We start from the raw sequence: 20,413 nt of genomic DNA on the forward strand, positions 1-20,413 counted from the left end.
CCTAATGCTGGTTGGGGCTGGGGTGATCTTCGCCGTCAGTATAACCAGCACCATAATTATAGTAACCAGGAGCAGATCTGGCGCAGAAATAGGATCCGGAATCCTCGTCCTTGAGGTTGGTCATGGTCAGGGACATGGAGCTCTGCCCGTTGTCCCTGGAGATCGTGACCCGGCCCTGCACCGACGGCGCGTAGAAGGCGTGACCCCGACTGCCGTAGTAGATGCTGGCGATGAATTCCAGCCCCTGCCCGGGTCTCTGCCGGATCCAGAACAGGTCAAACTGGTCAAAATCAAACCCAGAGCCCAGGCAGAGGAGAATCAGGGACCCCCCGGGGGGCTGGAGGTGCCCCCCGCACTCCAGCAGGGTCACGGCCGCCCGGAGCCCTGCGGGACACAGGGGAGATGGGGATGGGGCGATGCAAAACTCAGGCAGAGCTGTCCAATCAATTATTGGGTGAATTGGGGTCAATTGCAGGCTTGAAGGCACTGTATGATCATGGGCATCTCTCTGGGAGATTTGGGGCCAAACAAAGGGAATTTGGGGCAAAACTCCAGTGAAGGTTTGGGGATGTGGAAATGGCCGTGACCCTGCTGGAGTGTGGGGGGGACCTCCAGCCCCCCGGGGGGTCCCTGCGCCTCCTCTGCCGAGGGGCCGGGTTCGATTTTGGGAGCAATGGAATGTTCTGGATGCGCCAGAGCCCCGGGCAGGGGCTGGAGTGGCTCGCGGGGATCAGCAAGGACGGTTCCAGCGCCTACTACAGTCCATCGGTCAAGGGCCGGGTCAGGACCTCCAGGGACAACGGGCAGAGCTCGGTGACGCTGACCATGACCAGCCTCAGGAAGGAAGATTCCGGATCCTATTTCTGCGCCAAATCTGCTGATAATTATTGGGGCAATAATGCCCATGTTTTGGACCCCATCCCCATGGTCGTGTCCCCCCCGTCCCCGTTCCCCAGACCCTTCCCCAGACCCCAGCCCCTGACCCCGTTCCTGTCCCCTGTCCCAGCTCTGAGCTGGCTCTGCCCCAAATCTCAGCTCTTGGCCCCAAACCTCAGCTCTGGGCTCCAAGGGTAAACCAAGGTCCTCAAACCTGGGTGGAAATGGCCGAGATTTGGGGAAAATGGGCCGGATTTGGTCTGTGGGGTCACCAATGGGGTCAAGGGTTGGAGGGAAGGACCTGAGGAACGGGGATGGGGGGGACACAGGGATGGGGATGGGGTCCAACAGCAGCACCAGCAGCACCAGCACCCCAACCAGCAGCAGCAGCTTTGGCGCAGAAATAGGATCCGGAATCCTCGTCCTTGAGGCTGTTCATGGTCAGCGTCACCGAGCTCTGCCCGTTGTCCCTGGAGATCGTGAACCGGCCCTTGACCGACGGCGCGTAGTAGGTGTAACGTCCATTGCTGTTGATACTCGCGAGCCACTCCAGCCCCTGCCCGGGTCTCTGGCGCACCCAGTACATTTCAAAATTCCCAAAATCGAACCCGGCCCCTCGGCAGAGGAGGCGCAGGGACCCCCCGGGGGGCTGGAGGTCCCCCCCGCACTCCAGCAGGGTCACGGCCGCCCGGAGCCCTGCGGGACACAGGGGAGATGGGGATGGGGCCAGAGTTCAACATTGACCCAAATCCTGACCCTGGGCCCCAAACTGGGACCCTTGGAGTTCATCCTCCTCACAGGTGGGTCCTGTCCCTTTTTCCACCTGGCTAAACCCACTCTGAGGCCCTGGACCAATCAGGTTTCCCATCCCCATCTCCCCTGTGTCCCGCAGGGCTCCGGGCGGCCGTGACCCTGCTGGAGTGCGGGGGGGACCTCCAGCCCCCCGGGGGGTCCCTGCGCCTCCTCTGCCGAGGGGCCGGGTTCAGTTTCGGGAATTTTGACATGTACTGGGTGCGCCAGAAACCCGGGCAGGGGCTGGAATTCGTCGCAAGTATCTACAACAATGGTCGCAGCACCTGGTACGCGCCGTCGGTGCAGGGCCGGTTCACGATCTCCAGGGACAACGGGCAGAGCTCGGTGACGCTGACCATGAACAGCCTCAAGGACGAGGATTCCGCCGTTTATTTCTGTGCCAAATGTTCCAGCAGTGGTTGTGGTAATGCTGCTTATGCTTATGGTGTTGATGGTGGTTGCTGTCCCAAGCCCTCTCCTCTCTGTTCCCAAGCATCACAGAATTCTCTGATCCTTCCCCAAAATCCCCCCCCTCCGTTTACTCCAATATTCACCATTTCCTCCCAAACTCCACCATCACTTCCCCAACTCCCAATTTCCCCCAATTTTCCCCATTTCTCCCCGGTCCGGCCCTGCCCCTCCGTCCCAGTGCGGAACGGGGGTCGCTCCGGGGCCCTTTGCACACAGAGCTTTTTGTGCGGCCGGCGCTCTGCCGCAGCGCCCCGAGGCTGAGCTGCCCTCTGCCCAGCACAGATGTTCACAGCGACCCAACCCAGGAACTTTCTGTTTCCTTCCCCGCCCCGGCCGGGCCCCGGCAGCTGCCGGCGAGGAAGTGGGGGGAGGCTGCGGAGCCCCAAAATCGCGGCGTCTTCTCCTCCCTCCCTCGCTCGCTCGCTCGCTCCCACCTGGGGCTTCACTGCTCCCTCACGGCCGCGGTGTCTGGGGCTGCTCCTCGGGGCTGGGCTGGAATCCTCTCTGGCAGCTATGGAGAATAAACCCCCTTTTTTAACCCAAACCACATGAAATTTTGGGGAAATTGAATTTTTCAAATCGATCTCGAGCCGAGGGCTCCATGCTGAGAGAAGCAGGGGGGTCCAAGGGTGGATTCTCCTGGAAGGTTCCATCGGTCAGGGGCAGGGTCAGCACGGCCAGGGACAGTGGGCTGAGCTCGGTGACGCTGACCACGTGTGACCACAGGGGAAAGGTCTGGGGACAGCTGAGGACACGGCGATGGGGAAGGGGTCAATACAGCAGGCATCGTTATCACCAGCATAACCAGCAAAACCCTTGGCACAGAAATAGGATCCGGAATCCTCGTCCTTGAGGCTGTTCATGGTCAGCGTCACCGAGCTCTGCCCGTTGTCCCTGGAGATCCTGAACCGACCCCTAAACGATGGCGCGTAGTAGGCGCTGCCACTGCTGTGGATCCCTGCGAGCCACTCCAGCCCCTGCCCGGGTCTCTGGCGGACCCAGCTCATTCCAAAACTTCCAAAACTGAACCCGGCCCCTCGGCAGAGGAGGCGCAGGGACCCCCCGGGGGGCTGGAGGTGCCCCCCGCACTCCAGCAGGGTCACGGCCGCTCCCCCAACCCCAAACCTTCACTGGTTTTGCCCAAATTCCCTTTGTTTCTCCCCAAATGTCCAACAGAGGTATCCTGAATGGTAAAGTGCCTTCAACCGTGCAATTAGCCCCAATCCACGCATTAATTACTTGGACACCTCTGCCTGACTTTTGCATCCCCCCATCCCCATCTCCCCTCTGTCCCGCAGGGCTCCGGGCGGCCGTGACCCTGCTGGAGTGCGGGGGGGACCTCCAGCCCCCCGGGGGGTCCCTGCGCCTCCTCTGCCGAGGGGCCGGGTTCAGTTTCGGCAGTTTTGCCATGAACTGGGTCCGACAGAGACCCGGGCAGGGGCTGGAATTCGTCGCGTGGATCAGGAGCGATGGTTCCAGCAACTTCTACGCGCCGTCGGTCAAGGGCCGGTTCACGATCTCCAGGGACAACGGGCAGAGCTCGGTGACGCTGACCATGAACAGCCTCAAGGACGAGGATTCCGGATCCTATTTCTGTGCCAAAGCTGCTGCTGCTGGTTGGGGTGCTGGTGCTACTTACATTGACCGTGCCGGTGGTGGCAGCGCCCTTGCCTGAGCCCCTCTTGTCCCCAAATCTCAGAACTTTTACCCAAATCTCAGCCCTTGACCTCATTCTTGACCCCTCTGCCCAGATCTGCCCCATTGCCACCAATGGTGACCAAAGGCCCAAAACCCCCAAACTGGTTCTGCCCCAAACCCTCCTGCTTTGGCCCCAAAACTCGTCCGATTCTGCCCCAAATCCCCACTCTGGGCTCCCAGCCGCAGCTGCTGACCCAAACCTCACCCGCCGTCCCCAAATCTCGGCATTTTGGGCAATTTTGGGGGATGAGGATGAGATTTGGGGCCGAGAGTTGAGTTTGGGGCCAGAGCCAGGGCAGGGTTTGGGGCCAATGGGCAGCGTTGGGGCAAAGGGGGCGGGGCTGGGACAAAGGGTCAGGGGTGGGTCAGGGGGGTTTGGGGAAGGGTCTGGGGACAGCTGGGGACAGGGACGGGGCCAGGACCCCAAACACCAACCCAACCACCAAAAAAAGAGCAGCGCCAGCATCAGAAGATTTGGCACAGAAATAGGATCCGGAATCCTCGTCCTTGAGGCTGTTCATGGTCAGCGTCACCGAGCTCTGCCCGTTGTCCCTGGAGATCCTGAACCGGCCCTGCACCGACGGCGCGTAGTAGGTGCTGGAACCAGAAGGGCTGCTGATCGCTGCGACCCACTCCAGCCCCTGCCCGGGTCTCTGGCGCACCCAGTACATGAAGAAACTGCCGAAACTGAACCCGGCCCCTCGGCAGAGGAGGCGCAGGGACCCCCCGGGGGGCTGGAGGTCCCCCCCGCACTCCAGCAGGGTCACGGCCGCCCGGAGCCCTGCGGGACAGAGGGGAGATGGGGATGGGGCCAAAGCTCAACATTGACCAAAATCCTGACCCTGGGCCCCAAATTCTGACCCCTGGACCTTCTCATCCTTCTCCAAGATGGGTACCAACTCTTTTCTAGCTGGCCAAATCCACTTTGAGGTCCTCGACCAATCAGGCTCCTCATCCCCATCTCCCCTGTGTCCCGCAGGGCTCCGGGCGGCCGTGACCCTGCTGGAGTGCGGGGGGGACCTCCAGCCCCCCGGGGGGTCCCTGCGCCTCCTCTGCCGAGGGGCCGGGTTTGATTTTGGGAGCTAAGACATGTTCTGGGTGCGCCAGAGACCCGGGCAGGGGCTGGAGTGGCTCGCAGGGATCAGCTACGATGGTGGCACCACCATCTACGCGCCGTCGGTCAAGGGCTGGTTCAGGATCTCCAGGGACAACGGGCAGAGCTCGGTGACGCTGACCATGAACAGCCTCAAGGTCGAGGATTCCGGATCCTATTTCTGTGCCAAACGTGCCTATGCTGGTTATGTGGGTCCTGGTGCTAATGTTGATGATGATGCCCATGGAGGATCCAAGCCCTCATCTCAGTGTCCCCTCCTGTCCCCAGTCCCAGGATCCTCCCCCCAAATCTCAGCCCTTGACCCCATTCTTGACCCTTTGCCCCATGTCTCCCCAATTTCCAGCGACACCAACCACGGAGCCAAAACCCCCAAACTGATTCTGCCCCAAACCCTCCTGCTTTGGCCCCAAAACTCGCCCGATTCTGCCCCAAATCCCCACCTTGGGCTCCCAGCCACGGCTGCTGACACGAATCCTCAACCTTTGTCCCCAAATCGGGACCCTGAGCCCCAAACCCCGACCTTCAGAGCAAAGTTTTGGGTCACAAAGTGGAGATTTGGGGTCAGCAGTTGTGGTTTGGGGTCAGCGGGTGAGAATTGGGGCCGAGGCAGAGCAAGGTTGGGATCAATGGCCAAGGGCTGGGTGTGGGCTGGGGGTCTGGGGGAAGGGTCTGGGGAACGGGCACAGGGGGGACACGGGGATGGGGATGGGGACAGCTTGGGCATCGTCACTACGACCAGGACTTTCAGGGTAATTATTAACAGCACACTTGGCGCAGAAATAAACGGCGGAATCCTCGTCCTTGAGGCTGTTCATGGTCAGCGTCACCGAGCTCTGCCCGTTGTCCCTGGAGATCCTGAACCGGCCCTGCACCGACGGCGCGTAGTAGGTGTAGGAACCATCGCTGTAGATCCCTGCGACGTATTCCAAAGCCTGCCCGGGTCTCTGGCGGACCCAGAACATTCCATAATTCCCAAAATCAAACCCGGCCCCTCGGCAGAGGAGGCGCAGGGACCCCCCGGGGGGCTGGAGGTGCCCCCCGCACTCCAGCAGGGTCACGGCCGCCCGGAGCCCTGCGGGACACAGGGGAGATGGGGATGGGGCGATGCAGAGGTCCGGCAGAGGTGTCCAATTAATCAATGGGTGGACTGGGGCTCTTAGCTGGGTTTAAGGCACTTTACAATACTGGAAATCTCTGTTGGAGATTTGGGGGTAGACAAACGGGATTTGGGGCGAAACCTTTGGAGGTTTGGAAATGGGGGAGCGGCCGTGACCCTGCTGGAGTGCGGGGGGGACCTCCAGCCCCCCGGGGGGTCCCTGCACCTCCTCTGCCGAGGGGCCGGGTTCAGTTTCGGCAGTTTCTCCATGTTCTGGGTGCGCCAGAGACCCGGGCAAGGGCTGGAATTCATCGCAGGGATCAAGGACAACGGTGGCAGCATCGGATACGCGCCGTCGGTCAAGGGCCGGTTCAGGATCTCCAGGGACAACGGGCAGAGCTCGGTGACGCTGACCATGAACAGCCTCAAGGACGAGGATTCCGGATCCTATTTCTGTGCCAAATGCATTGATGGTGGTTGTGCCAATAGTCATGGTACTGTTGGTGTTGCATTTATTGCTGGCTCTGGTTTTGGTCCCAAATCCCTCCACTTTGATCCCAGATTTCCCAGACTCCTCTGATCTCCCCTCCAAATTCCAGCCCTTTTCATCAATCTCAGCAATTTTCCCCAAACTCCACCCCTGCTCTCCCAAGTCACAACTTGCCCCCAGTTTTGCCCATTTCACCCAAATCTCCCCCAGCTCCTGGGGTCCTCATTGGGAGGAGGCCAATTGGAAGTCACGGGTGAAGGTTTGGGGCCAATGCTTGAGTTTTGGGGCAGAACCAGTTAGGGTTGGGGTCAGTGCTGACCATGGGGCAAAATGGGGATAAAGGGTCAAGGCTAGGTCAATGGGTGAGGCTTTGGGGAAGGTCTGAGGGCTGGGGACATTTGGGGACCCGACAACAAAGGCAGGGCTGAAACTAACATCAATACGATAACCTTCATAGTTGCAATTATTGAAATCACATTTTGCGCAGAAATAGGTGGCGGAATCCTCGTCCTTGAGGCTGTTCATGGTCAGCGTCACCGAGCTCTGCCCGTTGTCCCTGGAGATCCTGAACCGGCCCTGCACCGACGACGCGTAGTAGATGTAGGAACCACTGCTGCTGATCCCTGCGAGCCACTCCAGCCCCTGCCCGGGTCTCTGGCGGATCCACTGCATGCCGAAACTGCCGAAACTGAACCCGGCCCCTCGGCAGAGGAGGCACAGGGACCCCCCAGGGGGCTGGAGGTCCCCCCCGCACTCCAGCAGGGTCACGGCCGCCCGGAGCCCTGCGGGACAGAGGGGAGATGGGGATGGGGCCAAAGCTCTACCCTTGACCCAAATCCTGACCCTGGGCCCCAAACTGGGACCTTTGGGGTTCATCATCCTCCTCCCAGGTGGGTCCTGCCCCTTTTCCCAGCTGGCCACACTCATTTTTAAGCTTCTGGACCAATCAGGTTTCCCATCCCCATCTCCCCTCTGTCCCGCAGGGCTCCGGGCGGCCGTGACCCTGCTGGAGTGCGGGGGGCACCTCCAGCCCCCCGGGGGGTCCCTGCGCCTCCTCTGCCGAGGGGCCGGGTTTGATTTTGGGAATTTTTATATGTACTGGGTGCGCCAGAGACCCGGGCAGGGGCTGGAATTCGTCGCGGAGATCAGCAGCCCTTCTGGTTCCAGCACCTGGTACTCGCCGTCGGTGCGGGGCCGGTTCAGGATCTCCAGGGACAACGGGCAGAGCTCGGTGACGCTGACCATGAACAGCCTCAAGGACGAGGATTCCGGATCCTATTTCTGTGCCAAGGATGCTGGTGGTGGTTATGATGGTGCTGCTGCTTACAGTGACGATGGCCGTGGTGCATTCACCCCCTCTCAGTGTCTCCCCCTGTCCCCAGTCCCAGACCCTCCCCCCAAACCCCAGCCCTTGACCCTTTGTCCCGAACCTCCCCCATTTGCCCCAATGGTCAGCACTGACCCCAAACCCTCCCCTGCTCCTGCCCCAAAACTCAACCATTGGCCCCAAACCTTCACCCCTGGCCTCCAGGTCAGGCCTCCTCCAATCAGGGCGCGGGAGCTTGGGGAGATTTGGGTGAAATGGGCAAAATTGGAGGAAAGTACAGAGTTGGGGCAACAATGGCAGAGTTTGGGGGAAAATGCTCGAGGTTTTAGAAGGGCTGAAACTTGGGGGAAGCATCGCTGGGACTGGAGAAATTTCACGACCCTCATGGTCACTACCGGAAGTGAAGGCAAAAAGAGCAGCAGCATTACCACCAGCATAACCATTGTCACGTTTGGCGCAGAAATAGGATCCGGAATCCTCGTCCTTGAGGCTGTTCATGGTCAGCGTCACCGAGCTCTGCCCGTTGTCCCTGGAGATCCTGAACCGGCCCTTGACCGACGGCGCGTACTTGGTGGTGTCACAGTTGTCACTGATCCCCACGAACCACTCCAGCCCCTGCCCGGGTCTCTGGCGGATCCACTGCATTCCAAAATCCCCGAAACTGAACCCGGCCCCTCGGCAGAGGAGGCGCAGGGACCCCCCGGGGGGCTGGAGGTGCCCCCCGCACTCCAGCAGGGTCACGGCCGCCCGGAGCCCTGCGGGACAGAGGGGAGATGGCGATGGAAAACGTGATTGGTCCAAAGCCCAAAACTGGGTGTGGTTGACTGGAAAAAGGGGCGGGACCCACCTGGGAGTCCAAGCAGGAGCAGCAGGAGGAAGCGGATTGGGACACCCAAGGGTCACATTCTTGGTCAAAGAATCTGGATTTTGGGGTCAGTGGTTGAGCATTGTCCATCCCCATCTCGCCTCTGTCCCGCAGGGCTCCGGGCGGCCGTGACCCTGCTGGAGTGCGGGGGGCACCTCCAGCCCCCCGGGGGGTCCCTGACGTTGCTGTGCCGCGCATCTGGGTTCAATTTCACAAAATCTGCAATGTTCTGGTTGCACCAGAGACCCGGGCAGGGGCTGGAATACGTCGCGGGGATCAACGGTGATGGTTCCACCCCCAGATACGCGCCATCGGTGCAGGGCCGGTTCAGGATCTCCAGGGACAACGGGCAGAGCTCGGTGACGCTGACCATGAACAGCCTCAAGGACGAGGATTCCGCCGTTTATTTCTGTGCCAAAAATGCCTATGATGGTTGGGGTTGGGAGGCTCATGCTGCTGGTTCTAATATTGGTCCCATCCCCATCCCCATTCCCCAGGTCCTTCCCTCCTACCCTTGACCCCATTGGTGACCCTCACAGACCCAAATCTGGACCATTTTTCCCAAATCTCGACCATTTGCACCCAGGTTTGGGGACCTTGGTTGAGCGTTGGAGCCCAGAGCTGAGGATTGGGACTGAACCTGTTCAGAGCTGGGACAGGAATGGGGTCAGGGGCTGGGCTTTGGGGAAGGGTCTGGGGAATGGGGACATTTGGGGACACAGCGATTCGGGCGGGGCTAAATGCTCCATAACCAGCACCACCACCGTCACTTCACTCAACAGCAGCAGCAGAATAACCCTCAGGAGTTTTGGCACAGAAATAGGATCCGGAATCCACGACCTTGACGCTGTTCATGGTCAGCGTCACCGAGCTCTGCCCGTTGTCCCTGGAGATGCTGACTCGGCCGCGGAACGATGACGGGTACCTGGTGTATCCATCATAGTCAATCCCTGCAACGTATTGCAGCCCCTGCCCAGGCCGCTGGCGAACCCAAATAAAACTGGTTCGTCCGAAACTGAACCCGGCCCCTCGGCAGAGGAGGCGCAGGGACCCCCCGGGGGGCTGGAGGTCCCCCCCGCACTCCAGCAGGGTCACGGCCGCCTGGAGCCCTGCGGGACACAGGGGAGATGGGCATGGGGCCAAAGCTCAACATTGACCCAGAAAATCCCAACTATTGGCCCCAAACTGGGACTCTCAGACCTTCCCATCCTCTTCCTGCTGCTCATGCTGGGCCCCCCAGGAGGGTCCTTCCCATTTCTCCTGCTGTCCACACCCACTTTTAGCCCTTAACCAATCAGGTTTCCCATCCCCATCTCCCCTCTGTCCCGCAGGGCTCCGGGCGGCCGTGACCCTGCTGGAGTGCGGGGGGGACCTCCAGCCCCCCGGGGGGTCCCTGACGTTGCTGTGCCGCGCCTCTGGGTTCGATGTTGGCGGCATCACCATGTTCTGGGTGCGCCAGAGACCCGGGCAGGGGCTGGAGTGGGTCGGGAGCATCAGGAAGGAGGGCTGGAGCTCCATGTACGCGCCGTCGGTGCAGGGCCGGTTCAGGATCTCCAGGGACAACGGGCAGAGCTCGGTGACGCTGACCATGAACAGCCTCAAGGACGAGGATTCCGGATCCTATTTCTGCGCCAAAGCTGCTGGTGCTGCTGCTGGTGGTTATAATGTCGGTGCTATTGGCCGGCTATTGGGACGCGCCTGTCCCCATCCCGCAGACCGTTCCCTCCAACCCCTGACCCCACTCCTGCCCTTTGTCCCAACCTTGCCCTGCTCTGAACCCAAATCTCAGCTCCTGGCCCCAAATCAGGGCCGGTTTCACCCTCAGCTCAGCCTCGTCCCTCCAATCCCAACCATTGCCCCCAGACTTGTCAAGTTTCACCCCAAATCTCCCCTGCGGTCACCGAGTCACAGCCACCCACCCAAATCTGGCCCGTTGGCCTCATATTGGGAATTTTGGGCAAAAATTTAAATTCTTGATCCCTGATCTTAACTTTGGGCCCAAATGCAGACATTTCGGGGACATTTGGGGAACGAGGGCGCTGAGTGTGGCCCAGAGGGGACATTTGGGGCAGAGCCAGAGCAGGGCTGGGACAGAGGGTCAGGAGTGGGGTCAGGGGCTGGGGATTGGGGAAGGGTCTGGGGAACGGGGAAAAGGCCAAAAGGATAAACTGGAGCAGCATCCCAATTACCGGCACCAGCATATTTGCCACAGAAATAGGATCCGGAATCCTCGTCCTTGAGGCTGTTCATGGTCAGCGTCACCGAGCTCTGCCCGTTGTCCCTGGAGATCCTGAACCGGCCCTGCACTGATGGCGCGTACCAGGTGCCTCCACTGGTGTTTATCCCTGCAATCAACTCCAGCGCCTGCCCGGGTCTCTGGCGGATCCAAAGCATGTCAACACTCCCAAAACTGAACCCGGCCCCGCGGCAGAGGAGGCGCAGGGACCCCCCGGGGGGCTGGAGGTCCCCCCCGCACTCCAGCAGGGTCACGGCCGCCCGGAGCCCTGCGGGACACAGGGGAGATGGGGATGGGAAACCTGATTGGTCCAGGGCCTCAAAGCAGGCATGGCCAGATGGAAAACGGAGCGGGACACTCCTGGGTGGAGGATGATGAACTCCAAGGGTCCCAGTTTGGGGCCCAGGGTCAGGATTTGGGTCAATGTTGAGCTTTGGCCCCACCCCCATCTCCCCTCTGTCCCGCAGGGCTCCGGGCGGCCGTGACCCTGCTGGAGTGCGGGGGGCACCTCCAGCCCCCCGGGGGGTCCCTGCGCCTCCTCTGCCGAGGGGCCGGGTTCAGTTTCGGCAGTTTTGGGATGGGCTGGTACCGACAGAGACCCGGGCAGGGGCTGGAGTTCGTAGCACAGATCAGCACTGGTGGCACCACCCAGTATGGAGATTTGTTCAAGGGCCGGTTCAGCATCTCCAGGGACAACGGGCAGAGCTCGGTGACGCTGACCATGAACAGCCTCAAGGACGAGGATTCCGGATCCTATTTCTGCGCCAAGGATTCCTATGGTGGCTGGAATGCCGCCCATGCCATTGGTTTCGCTCCCGGTGGTTGGGTTGGTGTTTGGGGTCCTGGCCCCATCCCCAGCTGTCCCCAGACCCTTCCCCAAACCCCCCTGACCCACCCCTGACCCTTTGTCCCAGCCCCGCCCCCTTTGCCCCAACGCTGCCCATTGGCCCCAAACCCTGCCCTGGCTCTGGCCCCAAACTCAACTCTCGGCCCCAAATCTCACCCTGGTCCCCAAAAAGTGCCCCAAGGGCCGAGATTTGGGGTGAAATTGGGCAAAATGTGGCACCAACTCAATCGGGTTTGGTGCAGAACCAGTCGGGGTTTGGGGCCTGTGGTCACCATGGGTGGAAATGGGGGAGACTTTGGACAAACGGTCAAGAATGGGGTCAAGGGCTGAGATTTGGAAAAAGAGTCTGGGGCTGTGGGGACAGGAGGGGACCCTGAGATGGGGATGGATCCACCACGGCCCTCTTCAATATATTCAGCAGCACCACCACCAGCATAAGCACCCTTGGCACAGAAATAGGATCCGGAATCCTCGTCCTTGAGGCTGTTCATGGTCAGCGTCACCGAGCTCTGCCCGTTGTCCCTGGAGATCCTGAACCGGCCCTGCACCGATGGCGCATAGTACGTGCTGGAACCACTGCTGATCCCTGCGAGCCACTCCAGCCCCTGCCCGGGTCTGTGGCGGACCCAGTACATTCCAAAATTCCCAAAATCGAACCCGGCCCCTCGGCAGAGGAGGCGCAGGGACCCCCCGGGGGGCTGGAGGTCCCCCCCGCACTCCAGCAGGGTCACGGCCGCCCGGAGCCCTGCGGGACACAGGGGAGATGGGGATGGGAAACCTGATTGGTTCAGGGCCTCAAAGTGGGCGTGTCAAACTGGAAAATGGGGCGGGATCCACCTGGGAGGAGCAGCAGGAGGAGTAGGATGATGAACTCCAAGGGTCCCAGTTTGGGCCCAGGGTCCGGATTTGGGTCAATGTTGAGCTTTGGCCCCATCCCCATCTCCCCTGTGTCCCGCAGGGCTCCGGGCGGCCGTGACCCTGCTGGAGTGCGGGGGGGACCTCCAGCCCCCCGGGGGGTCCCTGACGTTGCTGTGCCGAGGGGCCGGGTTCAGTTTTGGCAGTTTTGAAATGGAATGGGCTCGACAGAGACCCGGGCAGGGGCTGGAGTGGGTCGCGGGGATCAGGTACGATGGTGCTTACACCGACTACGCGCCGTCGGTCAAGGGCCGGTTCACGATCTCCAGGGACAACGGGCAGAGCTCGGTGACGCTGACCATGAACAACCTCAAGGACGAGGATTCCGCTGTTTATTTCTGTGCCAAGCGTGCTTACGGTGATAATTGGGCTTATGCTGATGCTTATCATTTTGTCCCCGTCCCCGTGCCCTTGCTCCCCTCCTGTCCCCGTTCCCCAGACCCTTCCCCCACACCGCAAGCCCTGACCCGTTCCTGTCCCCGTGTCCCAGCCCTGATAAGACCCAGATATCTGATTTGGGCTGATCCCCGAGCCATGGTGGCCAATCTGGGTAACTCTGGGCGACAGAGTGCTTGAACAGCCAATCAGCTCAGAGATGCCGCCATCTCAGCAAGCTCAGTGACTTCAGGTCATTATTGATTATCAGCTCTCAGCATTTCAGCTCTTTAGTGATTTCACCTCTCAGGATTCCAGCTCGTTAGGGATTCTCAGCTCTCAGGATTCCAGCAGTTTTCTCACTAGGGCGCCTTTGGCTGGGGCAGAACCAGACGGACAGAGAGGAGCAGGGGAGGTCCTGGTGGATCCACAGCCATGGTTCATTGAGGGATCTGTGAGGGGTTCCAGGCACAGCTCCTCTCCTGTCACACGGGCTAAACCAGCCCCTTTTACAGGGTACAGGGGGACCCAAACGTGCCCAACAGTGAGGGTCAGGGAGGAGTGACCAATGGGGTTACAGAGAGAAGCTGTGGGGTGGAGGGCAGCAGACAGGAGATTATTTTGCTGTCCCATCACAACTGAGCAGTTCCAGCTGTTACGCCTCAATCGCCCATGGAGCTCACGCAAGCTCTGTGCAGTCTGCTAAAGGACACGGGGTCAACACGATAGGCAACAGTCTCCCAGCCAGAACCATCATCAACAGATTTGGCGCAGAAATAGGATCCGGAATCCTCGACCTTGAGGCTGTTCATGGTCAGCGTCACCGAGCTCTGCCCGTTGTCCCTGGAGATCCTGAACCGGCCCTGCACCGATGGCGCGTAGGCGGTGCTGCCACCACTGGTGATCCCTGCGAGCCACTCCAGCGCCTGTCGGGGTCTCTGGCGGATCCAATACATGGTAGAACTGCCAAAACTGAACCCGGCCCCTCGGCAGAGGAGGCGCAGGGACCCCCCGGGGGGCTGGAGGTCCCCCCCGCACTCCAGCAGGGTCACGGCCGCCCGGAGCCCTGCGGGACACAGGGGAGATGGGGATGGGAAACCTGATTGGTTGTGGACATGAATGGGTGGTAGTGTCAGGTTGAAAAAGGGACAGAACCCACCTGTGAGGAGGAGGATGAACTCCAAGGGTCCCAGTTTGGGGCCAAGGGTCAGGATTGGGGTCAAGGGTAGAGCTTTGGCCCCATCCCCATCTCCCCCGTGTCCCGCAGGGCTCCGGGCGGCCGTGACCCTGCTGGAGTGCGGGGGGGACCTCCAGCCCCCCGGGGGGTCCCTGACGTTGCCTCCTCTGCCGAGGGGCCGGGTTCGATTTTGGCAGTTTTGAAATGGATTGGGTTCGACAGCGACCAGGACAGGGGCTGGAGTGGGTTGGAAGCATCAACACTGGTGGCAGCACCTGGTACGCGCCGTCGGTGCGGGGCCGGTTCACGATCTCCAGGGACAACGGGCAGAGCTCGGTGACGCTGACCATGAACAGCCTCAAGGACGAGGATTCCGCCACCTATTTCTGTGCCAAAACCACTGCTACTGGAAATGTTGCTCCTGCTGATCCTTTTGACCCCATCCCCTTCACCGTGTCCCCCCTGTCCCTGTTTTGCAGCCCCTTCCCCCAGTCCCCAGCCCCTGACCCCTTTCCTGTCCCCGTGCCCCAACCCTGCCCTGGCCCTGCCCCACATTCTCAGCTCCTGGCCCCACACCTCAGCTCGGGGCCCACTCGGGGCCATTTTGGCTCCTGGGCTCGCCCCGGCCCCTCTGCCAGGATCCCTGGGCTGAACTCGCCCAACTCTGCCCAAATCTGCGCTGCTGGCCCAGAGCAGCCACCACTGACACAAACCCCAATTCTGACCTAAATCGGGACCCTGGGCCAAAAACCCCGACCTTCAGAGCAAAATTTTGGGGCACAAAGTGGAGATTTGGGGTCAGGAGTTGTGGTTTGGGGTCAGCGGGTGAGAATCGGGGCCGAGGCAGAGCAAGGTTGGGATCAATGGCCAAGGGCTGGGTGTGGGCTGGGGGTCTGGGGGAAGGGTCTGGCAATGGACACAGGGGGGGATGAGGAGATGGGGATGGGGACAGCTTGGGCATCGTCAATAAAACCACCACCACCACCATCACCATCATCAGATTTGGCGCAGAAATAGGATCCGGAATCCTCGTCCTTGAGGCTGTTCATGGTCAGCGTCGCCGAGCTCTGCCCGTTGGCCCTGGAGATGCTGACCCGGCCCTGCACCGACGGCGCGTAGAAGGTGCTGGAACCATCGCTGTGGATCCCCGCGAGCCACTGCAGCCCCTGCCCGGGGCTCTGGCGCACCCAGAACGTCCAAAATCCCCAAAATTCATCAAGATTGGGAGGTGGGGGTGGGGCCGAAGCTCAGCACTGACCCAAATCCGGACTCTTCGCCCCAAACTGGGACCCTCGGGGTTCATCGCCCTCCTCCCACCCCTTTCTCCAGCTGGCCACGCCCCCTTTGTTTTATTATGAATTATAATTTCATTGATTTTAATTTTTACATCAGTAATATCGTGATTGTGACGAAGGGTAAATGGAATAAATTTTAATATGCTAACCAATGGATTGTTGTCATAATAAATGAAATAAATTATAAATTACAATAAATGTTAAATATAGTAATTATAATAAATGATGAATTTTAATAAATAATAAATATTGTGATTACAACAAAGAGTAAATTGAATAAATTATAGTAAGCAATACTGTAAGTATTAATACAGTATTAATATAAGTATTAATACAGTAAGCAATGAATTGTTATAATAAATACAATAAACGATACATTCTAATAAATATAATCATTGTAATAAAGAGCAAATAGAATAAATTATATCGTAGTAAGCAATAATATTGTCATATTATAATGCATAACATAACTTATCAATTTATAATAAACAATAAATGAAATAAATTTAATAAATTTAATAAATTTAATAAATATAATAAATATAATAAATATAATAAATATAATAAATATAATAAAGAATGAATATAATAAATTTAATTCTAAAAAAATAAATTGTTTTATGTGATAATAAATAAATTAATGGTAAATTATAATATTATTTTATTAAAAATTTTCGGAGTTTTTATTTTATTTTTACATCAATAATATAGTAATTTTAATAAAGGGTAAATGGAATAAATTTTAATACAGTAATCAATGAATTGTTGTCAAAATAAATAAAATAAATTATAAATTATAATAATAAATATAGTAATTATAATAAATGATGGATTTTAATAAATAATAAATATTGTGATTACAACAAAGAGTAAATTGAATAAATTAGAGTACAGTAAGCAATGAATTGTTATAATACAATAAATACAATAAATTATACATTCTAATAAATATAATCATTGAAATAAAGAGTAAATAGAATAAATTGTAGTAAACAATAATATTGTCATATTATAATGCATAACACAAATTATCAATTTCTAATAAATAATAAATTTAATAAATATAATAAATATAATAAAGAATGAATATAATAAATTTTATTAGGAAAAAAATTGTTTTATATGATAATAAATAAATAAATGGTAAATTATAATATTATTTTATTATAAATTATAATTTAATTTAATTTATTTTTACATAAATAATACAGTAATTGTAATAAAGAGTGAATTGAATAAATTATAATATAGTGAACAATGAATTGTTATAATAAATACAATAAATGATGCATTCTAATAAATATAATTGTAATAAAGAGTAAATAGAATAAATTATATTGGAGTAAACAATAATATTGTCATATTATAATGCATAACATAAATTATCAATTTCTAATAACTGATAAATACAATAAATTTAATAAATATAATAAATATAATAAATATAATAATAAACATAATAAACATAATAAAGAGTAAATGGAATTAATTCTTATACAATAAATTTTTCTATTATATTAATAAAATGCTATTTATTGTACTTAAATAGATTATATTTTAATAAAGTGTTTATACTATAATATTTACATTGTAACATTTTATCATAATAATTGTTTTATTATTTATATTATACTAAATATTTTGCTTTATAATATTTTTATTTTAATATTTAGAATAAAATATATTTTAAATATTTTTATTAAAATAAATAATATGTGCCACGCTCTAATAAATAATAAATATTATTTAATGTAAAACAGTCTCGCTATCATGACTTCACTATTAATTTTCAATATTTCATTATTAATTATCAGCTTTCAATTAGAAGGCACAAAATGGCCGACAACATTTTGTGACAAACTACCCAATTAGCAGCTGACATCTATTAATTATCCTAATTAAACGATCCCGATTAACCCATCCTAAACTATCCAATTAAGAATTGACACCTATTAATAATCGTAATTAAGCAATTCTAATTAAATGATCCTTACAGAAGGAGAGATTCGGGGATTTCGGGTCATTAATGGGCTGTTAATTAGGAGGTATCCAATTAATTAATGAGTTTGTTTGGGATTATTACAGGGTTTGGCTCTGGTGGAAATTTGGGGCCAAATCCGGAGATTTTGGGACAAAAATGGTGAAAATTTGGGGGTTTTGGGGTTGTCAATTAACTGTCAATTAGGAGGCCTACAATTACTTAGTGTCCAATTAATTAATGAGTTAATTGGGACTAATTACAGGGTTTGAGGCGCTTTGGAAGCTCTGGTGCGGATTTGGGGCCAAATCAGAGAATTTTGGGCCAAAAATGATGAAAATTTGGGGTTTTGGGGGTCATTAACGAGCTGTCAATTAGGAGCAATCCAATTCATTAATAATTAATTTATTTTAATTACAAATTTCGCCCCTGGTGCGGATTTGGGGCCAAACCCGGAGAATTTTGGGGCCAAAACGTTGAAAATCCAGAGCCGGGGGAGCATCCCCGACCTCACCCCATGAAATTTCCCATTTTTGCCCAAATTTTCCGATTTTTCCCCGAATTTTCCCCTCCGGCCCCGAGCCGGGAGCCCCGGCCGCGATTCCCGCCCGCTCCCGGCCCCGAATTTTGGTTTTTTTGGGGGAATTTCCGCGGTTTTGCCGAAAATCCGCGAATTTGCGGGGGCGCTGCGCCCCCCCGCGGCCGCGCGGGAAATGGCGCGCTCCGGTTCCCGCCAAAACAACCCGGTGACGTCATCGATCCAGTCCCCGCCCTTCGTTCGCGGCCATTAATCGCAATTAATTAATTCCGACCCCTCATTATTTATTTCATCGGGGTTTTTAGTTTATCCGCCGCTTATCTAATAATTAATTAACTGCGCTCCTCGTCTCCTAATTGATCAGTTGTTTAATTAATTAATTGTGGTTAATTATTTAATTAATTGACTCGATTAATCCCAATAATAAATTCGCCAATAATAAATTCTTTACTCAATAAATTCCTAAATAATTCTTATTAATTAATTAATTAATAATTAAATGCCTGGGTTTAATAAACTTTATGAATCAATTAATAATTTAATTGATTTTATTAATCCCGATGAATTAATTAATTAGAACGCCGTGATAAATCCAGATTGATCCATTAATTAATTAATTACCGTATTTCCGGTTATTATCCCCCTATTATCCATTAATTAATTATAGCTCTTAACCGTGATCAATTAATTAATTAATGAACATAACACCGATTAATTAATTAATTAAAGGGATTCCTGTGATAAACCTCAATCCATTAATTAATTAAAGGAACACTAGCATTAATTAATAAATGGCAATTAATCAGAGTAGGCCAATTAATTAATGGAGTTCTGCAATTAACTAAAATCCTTTAATTATTTAATTAATTAAAATCAACGCTAGGGACTCCATTAATTAACCACAGGCCTGGAATTAATCAGGATGCATTAATTGGACTCCTGCAATTAACACTGGGCCAATTAATTAATGAAATGGCTGCCTGCAATTAACTGGGAGCTATTAATTAATGAATTTGGCCCCTGCAATTAGCTCGGATCTATTAATTAATTATTTGGGTGCCTGCAATTAATTTGGACTGATTAATTAATGAAATGGACTCCTGCAATTAACTGGGATCTATTAATTAATGAAATAAGGCCTTGAATTTACCTCGGATCATTAATTGATGAATTGGGGCATTGCAATTAACTCAGACCCATTAATTAATTAATTGGGGTCTGGAAATTAACTGGGATCTCTTAATTAAAGAATTGAACCCCTGCAATTAACTGGGAAATATTAATTAATAAATCCAAGCCTTGCAATTAACTGGGATGTGTTAATTAATGGCTCGGGCTATTGCAATTATCTCGGACCAATTAATTAATGGATCTGACTCCTGCAATTAACTGGGAGCAATTAATTAATGACTCCAACCCCTGCTATTATCTCGGACCTATTAATTAATGATGTAGGCCCTTGAAATTATCTCAGATATATTAATTAATGAATCAGACCCATTAATTAATGAAATGGATGCCTGCAATTAACTGGGACCTATTAATTAATGAAAGAGACTCTTGCAATTAACTGGGACCCATTAATTACCGGATCCGAGTCTTGCAATTAACTGGGACCTATTAATTAATAAATCAGAGTCTTGGAATTATCCTGCACCCATTAATTAATGAACTGAACCCTTGCAATTAACTGGGACCTATTAATTAATAAATCAGACTCTTCCAATTACCTTGGACCTACTAATTAATGGATCGAACCCCTGCGATTAACTGGGAAATTCTAATTAATTAATCCGACTCCTGCAATTAACTGGGACCCCTTAATTAACAAATCAGACCCTTGAAATTAACTGGGACCCATTAATTAATAAATCAGACCCTTGAAATTAACTGGGACCCATTAATTAATAAATCAGACTCTTCCAATTACCTTGGACCTATTAATTAATGGATCGAACCCCTGCAATTAACTGGGACCCATTAATTAACAAACGGAACATCTGCAATTAACCGGGACCCCTTAATTAACAAATCAGACCCTTGCAATCAACCCAGGCCCATTAATTAATGCGTTGGATAAATGTGATAAACCCAGATCTATTAATTAACGGATTGGGTCATTGCCATTAACCCAGGCCCATTAATTAATTAATGAGTTGCATAATCGCAATAAACCCAGATCTATTAATTAACGGATTGGGTCATTGCCATTAACCCAGGCCCATTAATTAATTAATGAGTTGGATAATCGCAATAAACCCAGATCTATTAATTAACGGATTGGGTCATTGCCATTAACCCAGGCCCATTAATTAATGAGTTG

The 20,413-nt window shown here is 53.3% G+C and overlaps 1 pseudogene and 16 gene segments (V, D, J or C); 8 read left to right on the plus strand and 9 right to left on the minus strand.

Annotated features, from left to right (window-relative positions):
- Position 1: 1 nt before the first annotated feature.
- On the minus strand, positions 2-504 carry LOC131570797 (Ig heavy chain V region 914-like). The segment is given in 2 exon segments: positions 2-384; positions 474-504. Coding segments are annotated over 2 exon segments (414 nt in total).
- Positions 505-576: 72 nt separating this feature from the next.
- Positions 577-1,074, plus strand: LOC131570798 (Ig heavy chain V region C3-like). The segment is given in 1 exon segment: positions 577-1,074. A coding segment is annotated over 1 exon segment (498 nt).
- A 1,733-nt stretch (positions 1,075-2,807) lies between these two features.
- On the minus strand, positions 2,808-3,251 carry LOC131570800 (Ig heavy chain V region 914-like; the record flags this gene model as incomplete). The annotated part of the segment is given in 1 exon segment: positions 2,808-3,251. A coding segment is annotated over 1 exon segment (444 nt), but the record flags the coding sequence as incomplete, so codon positions are not given.
- A 53-nt stretch (positions 3,252-3,304) lies between these two features.
- On the plus strand, positions 3,305-3,814 carry LOC131570801 (immunoglobulin heavy variable 3-48-like). The segment is given in 2 exon segments: positions 3,305-3,317; positions 3,438-3,814. Coding segments are annotated over 2 exon segments (390 nt in total).
- A 40-nt stretch (positions 3,815-3,854) lies between these two features.
- LOC131570802 (Ig heavy chain V region 914-like) lies at positions 3,855-4,714 on the minus strand. The segment is given in 4 exon segments: positions 3,855-3,892; positions 3,964-3,983; positions 4,297-4,654; positions 4,699-4,714. Coding segments are annotated over 4 exon segments (432 nt in total).
- Positions 4,715-4,725: 11 nt separating this feature from the next.
- Positions 4,726-5,190, plus strand: LOC131570803 (immunoglobulin heavy variable 3-23-like; annotated as a pseudogene).
- Positions 5,191-6,472: 1,282 nt separating this feature from the next.
- LOC131570804 (immunoglobulin heavy variable 3-21-like) lies at positions 6,473-7,416 on the minus strand. The segment is given in 2 exon segments: positions 6,473-6,552; positions 7,011-7,416. Coding segments are annotated over 2 exon segments (486 nt in total).
- Positions 7,417-7,519: 103 nt separating this feature from the next.
- On the plus strand, positions 7,520-7,998 carry LOC131570805 (Ig heavy chain V region 6.96-like; the record flags this gene model as incomplete). The annotated part of the segment is given in 2 exon segments: positions 7,520-7,880; positions 7,946-7,998. Coding segments are annotated over 2 exon segments (414 nt in total), but the record flags the coding sequence as incomplete, so codon positions are not given.
- Positions 7,999-8,084: 86 nt separating this feature from the next.
- On the minus strand, positions 8,085-8,825 carry LOC131570806 (Ig heavy chain V region 6.96-like). The segment is given in 3 exon segments: positions 8,085-8,098; positions 8,260-8,619; positions 8,768-8,825. Coding segments are annotated over 3 exon segments (432 nt in total).
- Positions 8,826-8,848: 23 nt separating this feature from the next.
- Positions 8,849-9,247, plus strand: LOC131570807 (immunoglobulin heavy variable 3-23-like; the record flags this gene model as incomplete). The annotated part of the segment is given in 1 exon segment: positions 8,849-9,247. A coding segment is annotated over 1 exon segment (399 nt), but the record flags the coding sequence as incomplete, so codon positions are not given.
- Positions 9,248-9,500: 253 nt separating this feature from the next.
- On the minus strand, positions 9,501-9,955 carry LOC131570808 (Ig heavy chain V region 914-like). The segment is given in 2 exon segments: positions 9,501-9,838; positions 9,916-9,955. Coding segments are annotated over 2 exon segments (378 nt in total).
- Positions 9,954-10,465, plus strand: LOC131570809 (Ig heavy chain V region 3-like). The segment is given in 3 exon segments: positions 9,954-9,960; positions 10,061-10,395; positions 10,445-10,465. Coding segments are annotated over 3 exon segments (363 nt in total).
- Positions 10,466-10,715: 250 nt separating this feature from the next.
- On the minus strand, positions 10,716-11,228 carry LOC131570810 (Ig heavy chain V region 914-like; the record flags this gene model as incomplete). The annotated part of the segment is given in 1 exon segment: positions 10,716-11,228. A coding segment is annotated over 1 exon segment (513 nt), but the record flags the coding sequence as incomplete, so codon positions are not given.
- Positions 11,229-11,302: 74 nt separating this feature from the next.
- Positions 11,303-11,866, plus strand: LOC131570811 (Ig heavy chain V region 914-like). The segment is given in 2 exon segments: positions 11,303-11,372; positions 11,433-11,866. Coding segments are annotated over 2 exon segments (504 nt in total).
- Positions 11,867-12,035: 169 nt separating this feature from the next.
- LOC131570812 (immunoglobulin heavy variable 3-23-like) lies at positions 12,036-12,752 on the minus strand. The segment is given in 3 exon segments: positions 12,036-12,074; positions 12,118-12,557; positions 12,650-12,752. Coding segments are annotated over 3 exon segments (582 nt in total).
- Positions 12,753-12,769: 17 nt separating this feature from the next.
- On the plus strand, positions 12,770-13,303 carry LOC131570813 (Ig heavy chain V region 6.96-like; the record flags this gene model as incomplete). The annotated part of the segment is given in 1 exon segment: positions 12,770-13,303. A coding segment is annotated over 1 exon segment (534 nt), but the record flags the coding sequence as incomplete, so codon positions are not given.
- A 461-nt stretch (positions 13,304-13,764) lies between these two features.
- On the minus strand, positions 13,765-14,163 carry LOC131570814 (Ig heavy chain V region 914-like; the record flags this gene model as incomplete). The annotated part of the segment is given in 1 exon segment: positions 13,765-14,163. A coding segment is annotated over 1 exon segment (399 nt), but the record flags the coding sequence as incomplete, so codon positions are not given.
- Between the last annotated feature and the right edge of the window lie 6,250 nt (positions 14,164-20,413).

Source organism: Ammospiza caudacuta, chromosome 39, assembly GCF_027887145.1.
Source record: "Ammospiza caudacuta isolate bAmmCau1 chromosome 39, bAmmCau1.pri, whole genome shotgun sequence".
Taxonomy (NCBI): domain Eukaryota; kingdom Metazoa; phylum Chordata; class Aves; order Passeriformes; family Passerellidae; genus Ammospiza; species Ammospiza caudacuta.